At 37.9% G+C, this 14,415-nt stretch overlaps 2 protein-coding genes across 3 annotated transcripts; both read left to right on the top strand.

The window, feature by feature from the left end:
- Positions 1-2,136: 2,136 nt before the first annotated feature.
- Positions 2,137-5,672, top strand: LOC113030586 (transmembrane emp24 domain-containing protein 11). The gene is made up of 5 exons (XM_026182181.1): positions 2,137-2,382; positions 3,159-3,250; positions 3,401-3,526; positions 3,644-3,790; positions 4,027-5,672. Exons 1-5 carry the CDS (start codon positions 2,253-2,255, stop codon positions 4,174-4,176), a joined length of 645 nt encoding a protein of 214 aa, XP_026037966.1. The 5' UTR covers positions 2,137-2,252; the 3' UTR covers positions 4,177-5,672.
- Positions 5,673-6,075: 403 nt separating this feature from the next.
- rnf212 (ring finger protein 212) lies at positions 6,076-13,784 on the top strand. 2 transcript variants are annotated; one of them, XM_026182164.1, is made up of 13 exons: positions 6,076-6,206; positions 6,543-6,671; positions 7,273-7,334; positions 7,467-7,541; positions 7,713-7,769; positions 7,935-7,993; positions 8,073-8,132; positions 8,690-8,754; positions 10,426-10,483; positions 11,543-11,585; positions 11,755-11,800; positions 12,477-12,546; positions 13,442-13,784. In XM_026182164.1, the coding sequence occupies exons 2-13, from the start codon at positions 6,551-6,553 to the stop codon at positions 13,548-13,550; spliced, it is 825 nt and encodes a 274-aa protein (XP_026037949.1). In that variant the 5' UTR covers positions 6,076-6,206; positions 6,543-6,550; the 3' UTR covers positions 13,551-13,784. The 2 variants fall into 2 exon arrangements, with proteins under 2 accessions (XP_026037949.1, XP_026037959.1); XM_026182174.1 differs by lacking the exon at positions 6,076-6,206 and adding an exon at positions 6,269-6,330.
- Positions 13,785-14,415: the final 631 nt, after the last annotated feature.

Raw genomic sequence — 14,415 nt, 5'->3', positions numbered from 1 at the left:
AAGGCTATAAAGCATAAATCCTACTGCACAAAAATAGATATGTACATAGAAAAATGACCTTTTCCTTCAGGGCATGATGAAGACGACATAATTTTAAGTAAACGATATTAGCGTAAATATGTAGAACAGATATTCCCACCAAGCCAGCACTGAAACTACAGACGGCAGACTGAATAGCAATAAGAACTAAACATCTGGGACATGAGGGATGTCCTTCCGTTCGGAATGACGAGGGAGAGGAAAATTACTGAGCTAAAGATGTGTGTTTTAGCATTTCTATTGTAGGTTCACTAACTATGTGTTAGAAGTAAGAGTAATGTAAACATCCAGTTTGGTGCAATGTCATGAGAAATATCCCTGCTTTGTTTGTGAAATTGAATTTTTAACAGACACAGTATAAAACCTGTGGTTATTTTATTGGTATGATAAAAGTACTGATTTACTATTCAAGCTTCCTGTAAAGTTACCAGAGTGTGGGATGAGAAGGAAATCTGATTCTTTGCTTACTTTAGAAATGACAACTTTTGCAGATGCTAAATATGAGATGGGTTCATTCAGTGTGTGTGGGAGTTTTCTCTGCATGTGACCTCATCTAAGGTAAACATATGGCATTTTACGCAATGGACTTGATTACATTTCCTACACTGATTACTAGGGATGGGTATTGTTTAGGTTTTATCCGATACCGGTGCCAAACCGGTACTTTTGAAACGGTGCTGGTGCTTAAACGGTGCTCAAACCGGTGCTTGAAGAATGGAGAACACAAAATTGGTCCACAAAAAAAACCTCTCATGTTCAGCTGTTTTTTTGTAAAAAGATAACAATGTTAGCAGCTATGGGGCATATATGGTATCACTCTTGGCTGGAAGCAGTGCTTAAACAATGGAAAAAAAACACAAACTTTGTCCAAAAACCTCTCATGTTTAGCTGTTTTCCACTTTTTCTTTGGTCATTTTAGCCTTTTTGTCCAGGGTGAAGGGAGCATCTGCCATCAAACAAGAAGACAGCCACATGTAGCTATGATGATGTTTGCTAGTTCACCTTACATGCATTAATGTAATAACGTGGTTAGCCTACTCAACGTAAATTACACATGAACAACATTAAGCTACTCACGTAGAGAAGAACGGCTGCTGCTGCATCATCATCATCATCATTTCTGCTACAGTGGCAGGGCTAGGGGCCAGGACTCTCCTCTTCGGGTTTTTGGGGGATGTTGCTAACTCCGGGTCCGATAACAGGCACCACACCCGCAGTAGATGTGCACGGTGTGAGGTCTCGCAGCAAGCTATCAAATACGGTGCATTTCTCGGCTTTTAAAAAAAAACCCGCTATGCGTCGCCAGGTGTTTCATCGGATTTGAGGTGTTACCTCCTTTGACAGTATCACAGTATCGGCTTAAAGCACCTGTTGCAGGCTGCTGAGTTTGCATATTTTGCTGTGAAGTACAGCCAGACTTTTGACCGCTTCGCCTTGGGCATTTTTAATCTTTAGCTCTGCTCTAAAAGAACGTACGTACCTGGGCCCGCCTACTATCCTCGGAAACGTAAAATGATTGGCTAGAATCTAAAGTGTATCACAGCTCAGGAAAAAAAAAGCACCGAAATAAAGCACCGAAATGTGCGCTGCTTTTCGGTCTGGTTACTACCGTTTATGTCAGAACCGGTGCCATCATTTCACTGGATACTGGTACCCATCCCTACTGATTACATAATGGGACACTGTCAAACAATCAACTTACTATATTACAATGTGCTAATATTTTGCATATAATTGTCCTTTGGTACTCTAAAGTACAGAAAAAAACTGGAAAGCACATTCTTGAATTTTACTGAGGTAAATGTAAAGTACATCCTTGATAAACACACAACATTTTTTATAAGTGACACTACAAATTGTTATATGTGACCAAAAGTTCATGATGCTTATTCCTACCTTGTGTTAGTGTCAGAATATAAATATAATCTGCAGTGAAACGAAGAAACAGCTAGATACCCTATATCAGGTACATGCTTGCCATTGCAGCTTTTCTATTGGTTGCCAGGTTAACCAGTTACAAAATTACCAGAATAACTTGTCACACAAAGTAGCACCTGTGAGTTTCTCACACTCTCACATATGGACATCATTAGATGGAAAATACCTCAAACTTGAGCTAGAATTTGCAGATCTACATAAAGGCTCTACTGGAACTGCAGGCAAAGCATTAGGTCACTGTTAAGTGTAATCTAATAGTTTGCTGTTAACATAAAATGGGTTTGCAAGGCACTGGCTTTCTCCTTCAGTGTTACCTGATGCTGGCTGCTGCCATGTTTTTTCATCTTGGAGAGCAGGAGGAGAAATGCATCATTGAGGAGATTCCTGAAGACACACTAGTGACCGGTGAGTGTTTTAGATGGGGAAAAGTCCTCCTGAGTATCATTTATGATACCCAATCATAGCAATAAAAGTGGAATCAGTGATTGAGGGTGAATGTAATTATTTACAAATGTTAAAAACCATGTGATTTTTGAATCACACAGTAGCTTTACATGCACAATATTACGTTTCTAATTTGAGCAAGTGCAAAAACCATAAAAAGCTATTCGAGCCTTGTTTTAAATGAAACACTTCCAATGTATCCAGTAGTTAAATGAATACAATAAAGAAAGAAATATAAAGAGCATTCCACCAACTGCAAGGTTCATGGAGTTGGAAATCAAAATGAGTGCTTTTTAAGATCTCCTCACGAAAGAACCTCATGAAAAAGCAGTGTATTTAAGGATGTATAACCAAGTAATAACACCTGGGTACACAGCTACCTGAGAGTCGCTAAAACAAACTGTATTTGGTTCTTATTTACCACACGGCAGTTCAGTGATTCTCTCTGCAGTTTTCCATATTTACTGAGCTGCATGTGTGCCAGTGTTTTGCGATACTTTACATTACTTAACATTTCTCAGATCTTTTTTCCTTGATGTTCATCGCAGACTATTTAAGACTTTTTAATGATTACGGTGAGTTTTGATAACCACAGAATAAACAAACTGGAAATGATCAATCTTATCATAAGCATATGTCACGAATCTTGCAAGCTTGCTATGGGTCTTTGCAGTTACTGTGTGTGTAATTTTGTTTGTGTATATGTCTGCACTCATGTGTGTGTCTCTTACCTTTAGGCTTTTTTCTTTTGGAGCCTTGGGATGTGAAGGCGTTATCAAAATTACCTCAACTTGGCCTCACTGTGACAGTAAAAGATTCAAACAGTGAGGTACTGGACTCAAACGATACGGGGTCACTTGAATGTCTTCACGTGATGTTACACTAAAAATATGTATCTTTGGAAATGAAAAAGAAACAAATAAACAAAAACAAGTGCTTATTACAGCCTAATAATAATAGTAACTTTCCTACTTTTCAGATTATGTTGTCCAAGCGATATGGGAAATTTGGTAAATTCACCTTCACAGCTCACACTTCTGGTCAGCATTTTCTTTGCTTTAAAACAAACTCGACAAGTTTTTCTGTCTTTGCCCATGAACGTCTGGTGAGAACACACAGAACAAATGTTATTCAAAACAAAGCAAAATACATAAATGGACTCCCCGTTTAAACACTGACTAATAGTTAACATTAACTTCTGTTTATCAATTTTGCTACACAGAAGCTACATTTGGATGTACAAATGGGAGGGTTCACAGTTGGTCACAATACTGATAGGACCAAGGACAGCATGGAGGCCCTGGAGAACAGTCTTAGACACCTGACGGAGCAGATGATTCACATTACCAGGCAGCAGGAGTTCCAGAGGGTAAATAAATATTTTACTGCACTGTCTTAACAGTTGTTTAAACCTGACATACAGTAAGGAGACCAGTATATCAGATATAAGCTTCATTTTACGTCAAGAATTGTGAAGTACTTTTTTCCACTGCTACCAATGAAGGAGAATATATTCATTTTAAAATGGTAAAATTACATCATATAACAGGTTATCAATTCTATTCTTCTCTCTTTCTTTTTATTTTGTTGCCTGTTGTCATTCAGGAGAAGGAGGAGGTATTTCGTCAGATCAGTGAGAACACCAACAGCAAAGTGTTGTGGTGGGCTGCAGTGCAGACCTCCATTCTGCTGGTGGTTGGTTTCTGGCAGATGAAAAGACTCAAAGACTTCTTCATCGAGAAGAAACTGGTCTGATGAACAACTTTGACCAGCCTCATTGTTTTTACTTTTATTTCACATACCTGTACCAGTGAAGTTTGAGTGCTCTAGGGCTATAATGCTTAATAAAAAGGCCAGTTTTTACCAAACAGCTGGTGCGATGCTCTAGAGTATGGTGTTTAAGACTATTGTATATACAGTTGTGGTATGAAGTACATACATTCGTCATGGGCATGAAGTTGTGGTGATCTGGGGTTTTAGTGATTTCTGTGAACTGTGGAATGACTGTGCAGCACACATTTTTAATGATTATAATCAAAAATTGGGTGCTCAAGTTTCAATCTATTTTGGATTTCACAGGGTCACAATTATACATGTTGGATCAAATATATACATATACCCCGAATCATATTTGATTAGCAAGACCCTTCTCAAATTGCATCCGCCACTTTTAGTAGCCATGAAGGTATAATTTTGGCTGGCTATTTCACCACTCTACTTGGCTAAATTGGTAGGTGTCTTGTAGATCGATTGCTTTCTTGGCAAAGATCCAGCTTTTAGGCATAGTTCACAAATTTTCAATAACGTTGAGGTCAGGGCTTTGGGAAGGCCACTCCAGAGACCTAATATTAGCCTGCTTTATCAATTCCAAAACCAGTTTTGATGTGTTTGGGATCACTGTCCTGTTCTAACACCCAATTGCATTCAACCATCTAGTTGCTGATTTTGAGGTAAAGTTGAAGAATTTGGAGGTAGGCCTTCTTCTTCATTATTTTACCCACTTTGTGCAATGTACCAGTACCACTGACAGCAAAACAGACCCAGAACATGAGGCTACCACCTCATGCTTGTTAGCTGGTAGTGTTCTTAGTTAGAGTCAGGGCTTCTTTCTTGGTTGGCATTCTCTCAATGCATGGCGATATAAAACTCGCTTCACTGTGGACAGTGACACTAGTCTTCCAGCAGTTTCCAGTTCGTGGCAGGCTTGATCCTCATTCCCCCGGTTGTTCCTCAACATCCTAACCAATTTTCTTTCATGACAGTTTGTGTCTTCTTTCAGAAGAAAGAAAAAGTGGTGAAACATCCAAATAACATTTGTACAATTGTTTGAACTGATGATCTTGGAAACTCCAGTTGTTTAGAAATTATTTCCAAAGATCTTCCCAACTTGCGTAAATCTACAATTCTCATGTTTAAATCTGAGTTCCTTGGACTTTCTCATTGGTCAATCTAATCAGTGATGTCAATCAAATCGTTTTTATGCTAAAAAGAGAAACTAGCAGTTGTAGTTAATCGTGATCACAAAAGTTAACTGGCCTTGGTCTTGTCAAGTTAAAATACAGCATAAAACATTTAGCACCGTTTATTAAAGCACTTAAATGAATGTGGACATATATTTGAGCCTGCATGTTTTCTCTTGATGTCGTGGATTACAGAAAATCCTAAATAAATAAATAAAATCAAGATTTGGGTGCATAGAGCTTGAAAGTATTTAAAGATGTATGCTTTTCACTCTGGAAAAAGAACAGTTCAAAGACATGATTAAAAGTCCAAAGTTACCATGACATTCATGACCACGATGAATGCATGTAAACTTCTGAGCACAACTGTATCCTTTGCAAATTAAAATGTGAAAAAATTGCATAAAAACTTGGAATGGTGCTTGCAAAATTGTTTTTTTGTTTTTTGCAATGTTTTTTGTTGAATAAAGTATTGTTTGAGGCATTAGGTCATTGTAATCTTTGATTTGTGTGACATTAACTCAATATAATCGTTTATATTACTGCAATTTTGCCCTAAATAAGGTGAAAATCATAGACAGCAATTAGGAAAATATACACAATGTTTACAAAGGTTGAATGTGTTATAATTAGGTACCATGATTTTAGAAAATATAAGCTAATAGCATAAGAATCACCATGTGATTATGATGCATTTCACTCATAGCTTACCTGGTGTTCAAATGTCCAACAGGCATAATCTTAAATAGGTATTTACAGGTTTTCAGCAATTTTAGTTAGAAGTTGGACAAACAGCTTCAACAACAATTGACCATCAGCGAAAAGGTGAAGTTACCTTTATTATAAGCAGTGAGGACATATATTATCCATTAATGACTCTGGGAGTAGGACAGAGCTAATATAAGCTAAATTAGCCTTTAGCTTCACCAGCAGTCACAAGGTTTTCAAAGTAATAAATATAGTTATCTAATAAACCTTAATGAAATATGGCTGTAAAAACGAACTATATATAGAAGATATGCAGCAACAATTTTAATACGCATGTGTAAATAAGAGTTAGAAGACCGTTTAGCTAAATCTGCTAATTCATAAACGTAATTTAGCAAAGAACGTTAGCTAAATTAGCTCATTAACTCCTCACCTAATCTTGTTTTCCTGCAGGTTTTGAAATGGCTTCCTGGGTTTGCTGCAATTCCTGCTTTCTTCCTCAAAGTGCCGACCGCAAACTGGCGGTCACAAGCTGTGGCCATGTCATCTGTAGTGGTTGTTATCAGAGAGGTTATCAGAGAGGTACATAAACAGTTTTGTTGCAAACACAGTCAAAACAATCACTGTTTGGAATACCTGCATATATTTAAGCACCAAGTCTACAGCCTTCCTACTCCCCAGCAAATGAAAGTATGATTAGACAGGGACATCTGTTGGGCTCTAAGTGATATTGCAGAGCTGATTATTTATTTTTTGCACTGAGTGTTGCATGTTTCTAAGTTGTCTCTAAAGGAAAGGATCTCCCTAGGGGTCTATGTTTAAAATAGATTAAATATCAGTGTTAGAGATTGTTATATTATAAAGAAAACCAGTGATTCTTTGTGATTATATGTTTCATTCAAAAATTGAGAGTGAAATTACACCATTCACCAATGGATGGTACTCCTGGAGGTCCTTTAATCACTATTCATTAGCCCTGGAGTTGTTCATGATTGGTCTCACCTTAATCAGACTATTGACTTTGTCTGTCTCCCGTGGTTAGACAAACCCATTTAACTGATTTTGTTTCACAGACAGAAACCCTTGATGTCAATTTTCAGTCCTTCCATGTCTTCCTATCCTTGCGAGCCAGCATTATATTCTTGACTTTGTAATTTTGGTTTAAATATAATCTTTCTTTCAGGCCAACCAGGCAGCTGTTATATCTGCAACGCTAAATGCCAACTGTCACCACTGTCTGACAAAGTAAGCACTCTTTTCTCATGAAATTCCCAGGTAACTGTGGGTGTTGGGGTGGGATAGCCACATTAATAATCAGACTGTTAAAAGTTGAATATTCTGCTGTCATTAGAGTTATGTTAAATGTGCTCGTTTCAGAGCAGCCCTGGTGTGAAGGCCCTTTTCTCAAACATCAAGGTGGTGGCAGCCAAGCACTTAACGGAAATCAGCCAAGTTCAGTCATTTTCTTGCTTCATATAAACACCTATAATCCGATTGTATATCTCCAGTGACCTGTAAACAATTGTGCTGTATAGCATTTAAATATATCCAAAAGATGGAGATTTAAATGCAATAGTGTAATGCAGAACTTGCAAAAACAGCACTTATTCTGCGTTTTCCCAGGTTATAAAGTACCAGGAAAAACATCAAAAGAGGCTCTTCACTCACTACGAGCAAAGGGTGATATTTTTCTTATTATTTCTTTGCCTTAAAATTGTATTTTTCAATCAGTCTGCAACATTTAACTCATCTACCACACTGGCTGTCTAGCTCTGAAGACAACAGTAACTGAAACAGATGCTTATGCCACCTAGTGTACCAAACTCATCAATTAATCACTTGCAGAATGAAAAGCTGGAGGAGGCAGTAGTGAGGATGAAGCAAGAAATGCAGCAGATGACAAAGTAAGTTAAATTAGATTTGAAATAAGCTGCAGTTTGTGAAAAGATGGAAGGGTTTCTTATTTATTTTTCCAATTAACAGGAAGCTGAATGAACAGAGTGCCTACATTGCTAAGCTGGAAAATGCACTAAAGCTTCAGAGGTACAACACTGAATAGATAGTTAACCCAATGTGTAATTGTCAGTTTCTGCCTGCTAAAGCCAGTTATTGCTCCCCTAATTCTTATTTTATGTTTTATTTTGATTAACAAATGTCTGGCTAAATTCCCTGTGCTGTAGATTTGAATACCATTTTTTAGGGTTTTGCATCAATAATAATGATGTTAAGGTAAAATAAAATTTAAAAAGTAGTAAATAATGATTAGTGGAGGCAGTTAAAAACCTGTGATTAAAGACTTTTACAACCAACTGGTTGTTCTTCCGCACCGTTCACTAGGTGTCACTCCTGGCACATCTATGGTTCAACTATAGTAATGCTTTAGTGTTTCCATGGGCATGTTGAAATGAATTCAGCAATAAAAATACAGACTTCTAGTCTGTGTAGAATAATCTATAAAAGTACTACAGCTCCATTCATCTCTTATGTCTTAATCCACTCTGATTTCATGCAGAAACGCCATCATCTGCTATCTTAGTGTAGGTTTCAGCAGGTGCGCTTTGTGTAAGTGATTAACATTATTTATTACTCCTGTTACTCAGTACCAAAGCTTCATCTGGGCACCATATGAGCCATAGTTCCCAAACCCCACATGGACATAAACCAGGTAAACTATCTCTTATTGTATTGGCAACTGTAATGATCTGTTTTTTGATGACGCCTGACAAACTATGCAGACATACTGTGTACCATTAACAATTTTTATTACTAATTCTGTCCTATGCAAGAATTGTATATGTGCACTCACTGTCCACTTCACAGATATACCTGTTCAACTGCTTGTTAACATTAATATCTACTCAGCTAGTCATGTAGCAGCAATTCAGTGCATTTAGTCATGTACACGTGGACGGGACAACCTGATGTTCAAATTGAGCATCAGAATGCGGAAGAAAATTGATTTAAATGACTTTGAACGTGGCGTGGTTGTTGGTGTCAGATGGGTAAAGAAAATATCCAGTGAGAGGGAGTTCTCTATTGCTGATAGCTGAGGTCAGAGGATAAGACTGCTGTGAGCTGATAGGAGGGCAGCAAAAGAACATCTCTGAATGGATAACACATTTGACCTTAAACACCACACTCCACTCCTGTCAGTTAAGAATAGGAGGGTGAGTTTACAGCTCCCATGGGCTCACCAAAACTGGACAATACTAGTGGTAGGGGTCAAAATTTCTCATAAATAAGCAGGGATCTACCCTTCCATGTGTCAACAGTTCAGGCTGGCGGTGGTGTGATGGTCCGGGGGGGATTTCTTGGTATAATTTGAACAGAATACAATGCCTTTTATTGTCACTATACACATGTACAGTGAGATACAAAGTGTCTTTATTCAGTGCAGACACGTGGGAAAAGAAAAGGGGGGTGAGGTACACAGTTCTGTAGCACTACAGTATGTACATATGAACAGTATCCACAAGTAAGAACTCTGCAAATATACAAACTGGGGGAAAAATAGTGTTATATATTTACAGTGTGGGTTATAGCCCGTAAATTAAGTATTGCACAGAGGTGATGGTAGTTGTGTAGTCTGTGTATAGAGGGAAGTCTTTGGATTGGGGAGTGGAACTGTGTTGTATGAGTGAGTTCAGGGTGGCCGCTTAATGCCAATTGTTTAAACACCACAGTCTGCCTGATGATTGTTGATATTATTGATGTCCAGCACAATAATGTGCCATGCACAAAACTCAAACCGATTTCTTTAACATGAGTTTACTGTAAATTGGCTCCACAATCACCAGATCTCAATCCAGCAGTGCGCCTCTTGAATGTAATGGAATAAGAGAGTTTCACGGATCTGCAGATAACAAATCTACAACAACTGTGTGATGTCGTCATTTCATTATGAATCAAAATCTCTTAGGAATGTTTCCAGCACCCTGTTGAATGTGTGTTATGAAGAATTAAGACAGTTCTGAAGGCAAAAGAGGGTCCAATCATTAACAGCATGGTGTACCTAACAAAGTGACTTTTTTAGTTATTATACAACACATGGTTTGTTTATTTTATACACTTTGTTAATGCTACAGTCAATGAAGCAGATAAAACATCTGTTATTATAATTAATTATAATAAAAGATTATATTTATTTAAATCTATGAGTGCTTGTTGCAAAAAAAAACCATGCACAAAGACCAGAAACTTTTGTAACCTTATTACTTTTAGACTGTAAAACAACCATCTAAGTGGTTCATTTTATGAATAACTAAATAATGTCTGTCACTAAGCATACAGCATGTTTTAAGTTACTTTAAATTTTGCTCCTTCTTTTTCGTCTAAGTCTTACAGATACCATATAACTCTGTGTCCCTCTCACGACACTCTTCAGCTACTAATGTGTGAGTATAGTCTCTGTCTACTATTTCACAATTTTCCTTAATAGCGCTGACCTTCTCCTTCTGCTCATTTTTGATTAATACTCTCTTCATTCTATCTCATGCTGCTAATTTTTCTTCTTTGGCCTATATTATTCTCTTACTATACCTCAGGCTTCAGAGAGAGAGAGAAAGTAGGAGGTAGTTCACAGCACAAACATGTTATATCCTGGCTTCACTACTGATGTCTTATGTTAGCTTTCGTTGCCGTGAGCTTTGCCCTGCCCTGCGGCTATCCACACACCTGAATAAGCTGATCTTTGCTTGGGTTTAATCAGGAAAACGTACTGGGTTTCCTACACAGTACTGACACAGGACTGATTGAGTGTCAGAATTTAATAGTATTATTGTTATTTTATCCACTGAGACACTGGCTTTAAAAGATGGAGAGCGGATATAAATGTCATTTCCTGCAGGGTCGATTCAGCCGCTGGCACTTTAGTCACTGATAGATGTCTTTCTGCTTTGCTGGGTGGCAACGCGGGTGAAGTGGTGCCATTATAATATAAATTTGGTCTCAAATTATTTTGATCTTGCTTAAAGTATCACAGAGTGAATGATTTATATTTTGAAAATCCCCCAACTCAAATAATCTGTGTTTTCTCTCACAAGTACAGTAAACTACACACAAGAGTCATGATTTTGGTAAAAATAAAATGTGAATGATATAATTTTTGAAGTTCATTTACAGTTTTTCTTCTACAGTTTAGTGTAGAATTAAAAAAGGATTTAACAAATTATCTAAAACTGTTTAAAATGCGTATAGAACATAGAAGGTCAGATTTATTTCACTACATTATACCATGTTTTCTTGTATTCATTTGTACATGAATTTTTGCAAAATTTCTGCAACGTCCACTGTTCACTAAGGATGTGTCAGTGTTTTACTATTGAAAAAATAAATACTAATGTAACTTTAAATGTTGTCCTATTAAAGAAAAATCGAAAGCATTCAGGTATCGGTGCACTGTTAAAAACACTGAAGCCAACAGAACTAATGAAGTGTGCCTTCCTGTCTGGCAGCACTGAAAACATGGAGGTGGATCAAAGGAGCCTGTTCTGGAAAGTAAGTCCCAGTTACTTCGCTCGCTGTCTATCATTGTTATGAATGAGATTCTGTCGAGATTACACAGCATCCTGACATTGACTTTAAGGCTTTGGTATATTATGATGGAAAGTATTAAGCAAATAAAACATTGTGATTTGTGCTGTTTCTCTGTGAATCTGTCTTTCAGCCTAACTCTGGCTCATTTATCAGAGCTTCACAAGATGGATGGACTGGTATGTGCTTTCTACTGCCTGTTATGCAGCTACTGGTTTTGGTTTTAACTAATGGAAGAGGTGTCATCTGTGTCAGATATTTCCATTTGCTGGAAATGCTGTCATTGTACACTTGTGTTTATTGCTATTTTGAGACTTAGAAACTGATGATTTGACCACCTATAGTAAATAAATCAATAGAGATAAATAAGGTGACAGTCCTTTAGTTGCTCTTCCTTTATCACTTTAGACATTGTAGATATCTACTATACCTACATAGCAGTTTAGTTCAGGACATACGCTAATATACAAGAGGATCATTTTGTAACCATCAGTGGATTGATTATGCTATTAAAAATACTTTTTACAGAAGATTTGATTGATGGTTACTGCAAGATAAGGATGAGCTGTGTCATTAATTATAGACCTAACTGCTGCAGAGGCGCGTGTACAAGCTTTAGGTGTTTTGCCTGGTTTGTTGGTAGCAACATCTGTGCAAGTTTGATGCAAATTACTCTGGAAGATGACTCACCTGTTTATCTTGCCATCTCTGATGGTTTTCCAAATGAAAGCTCGTGAGGTGGAACAAGAGACACATAAGCCTATAATGACCCAGGAATTTTTTTAATCATTGTGAGCCATTTTTATCTGACTTGTGTTAAGGATTAACCATGGTTTTATCTTGTGTGATGTGCAGGCACCATGCCTCACAGATCGTCCAACCCAAACATGTCAGCCAGTCACGCCGCATGCTCAGCCACAGTGAGGTAACAAGTTTAATTCATTAAATACATCAAAACAATATCATAGGCAGCATGGTGATGTAGTGATTAGCGGTGTTATCTCACAGCAAGCAGGCTAGTGGTTGGAATCTCCGGTGTGGCTGGGGCCACTGTTCTGTGTAGATTTTATATCCTGTGAGCCTTTCTGATGTTTTTTTCACTGATTAGTTTTGTTTTTTGTGTATTCGTTTGGGAAAGAAAAGTCTGATAATCTTCTGCTAGTTTAAAAAACACTTCAAAACGTCTCAGGTTTTCCTACGTTTATTGCTGGTGCTGATCATTTGTGTGCTTTTCATTTTGTAGAACAGTTCATTTTTTTCAAGAAAAACATGCGGTGTCATGACTGTGTGAGCTATTTATTTGTGGACACAATTTCAGAACACACAAAACGGCAGGAGTAAACTCAAAATGAGCATTTAATTCTCATAGTCTAAAAATACACAGGAACAAACAGATAAGCCAGCGAATGAACAACTCTAAGGATTACTAGGAGATACAGCGTCACTGTCAAACTCAGAGTGCCGAGGTACTGTGGAGAGCTACACACAGCTATGAGGGATAATGAATAAACAGAGACAGAGACAATATATATAGAAACAACAGATAACGAGGGGAGCGGTAACAGGTGAGTATAGAGCTGAAACCAACTCAAACATGGGCCATCCAGAAGAAACTTTAACTCAAAACGCAGAGAACATGTAGAAATCTCACTACTGTGAAATTTGTGTTGATTCTGCCCCACATAAAACACAACAAGAAAACTGCATCAATGAGAGCGTAAAAAAAAGAGAAGGTTACATTTAATGACATGTAGTGTATCCAATTATGCCTCGTTGTTGTTACAGTAGATTAACAGTTTGCCTCTCTTATCGTCTCCCAGCCGTTTTCAAGGAGGACCTTTTACCCCAGACGTGTCATTCGGCCAGAGTTCTGGATGGAAGTCTCCAATCTTTAGACCACCGTCCTCCTCCAGGCACTCCATGTCCTAACTGGTCTACCACCTCCTTAATAAACACACACGAAAACTGTCATGAGGTCTCTAGATGAAGTACGCCTAGCTAAAATGAGTCACCACCCGGTTTATATGTTGGTTTCACTCACACACCTGTGAATTCACAGACACAATTAAATGTATTTAGCTTAAAGCCAAGATTTGTTCTTATGTACATTGATTACAAACCTAAAATTTAAGTTTGGTAAATTGTGTTCAATCTACAAATTCAATAAACAGATGATAAGATAACACTGCGGCTTGTTGCTGATTGAAATGGTTTCAATGTTTTCTATTTTTGACAGAGTTTTAGCTCACACCAAACTTTGGCGTTCTGGTGAAATCTGGTACTGACTGGTTTGTAGTCAAAGGTCAGAATATTCAGGCCAAATTACTTTGAGTAATCCAGTGGAGAAAGGCCTCAGCCCACAAAGTCTTACAAGCTTTTAGCTAAAGGCACAATCTGACATGACGTTTTCTTTGCCCGCTGGATTTAACATTGGAAACACAAACCTCATATCTGTTACAAAGCAAATGCAAGTGAAGGCGAAGAAAAGTGTAGCCGCGTAGAAACACGATATCACCTGAAGTCATCTCAGCACGGAAAAGCTTACGCAGTGAAGCGGGTGGCGAGGACGCTTGATGTGTTCAGACAGGTCAATTCTGTCTTTGAAAAGCTGTGTTTTCACCTCTATTGTTCCCGGCTGTCAGGGTGGAGAATGGTGTCTATTCAGGAGGGCTCAGGTGGGACTGTGTGTGTGTGTTCTGGGTCTGTGCACGCTATGTTCAGGCACTTGCATTTGGGTGTGTGCTCGTTTGTAAAGTAAGAGAATTGTAGGCCTGATCCTCTTCTTCGCTTCAGT

Source organism: Astatotilapia calliptera, chromosome 2 (genome assembly GCF_900246225.1).
Source record: "Astatotilapia calliptera chromosome 2, fAstCal1.2, whole genome shotgun sequence".
Lineage (NCBI taxonomy): Eukaryota > Metazoa > Chordata > Actinopteri > Cichliformes > Cichlidae > Astatotilapia > Astatotilapia calliptera.
Note: the sequence above shows the minus strand (reverse complement) of the source record. Positions and strands in the feature narration are given on the sequence as shown.

Coding starts and splice junctions, on each gene's coding strand:
- rnf212 (XM_026182164.1), top strand. CDS start 6,551: ATGGCTTCCTGGGTTTGCTGCAATTCCTGCTTTCTTCCTCAAAGTGCC. Junction 7,994..8,072: donor GAAATGCAGCAGATGACAAA/GTAAGTTAAATT, acceptor TCCAATTAACAG/GAAGCTGAATGAACAGAGTG. Junction 8,133..8,689: donor AATGCACTAAAGCTTCAGAG/GTACAACACTGA, acceptor CCTGTTACTCAG/TACCAAAGCTTCATCTGGGC.
- LOC113030586 (XM_026182181.1), top strand. CDS start 2,253: ATGGGTTTGCAAGGCACTGGCTTTCTCCTTCAGTGTTACCTGATGCTG. Junction 2,383..3,158: donor TGAAGACACACTAGTGACCG/GTGAGTGTTTTA, acceptor TCTTACCTTTAG/GCTTTTTTCTTTTGGAGCCT. Junction 3,251..3,400: donor TAAAAGATTCAAACAGTGAG/GTACTGGACTCA, acceptor CCTACTTTTCAG/ATTATGTTGTCCAAGCGATA.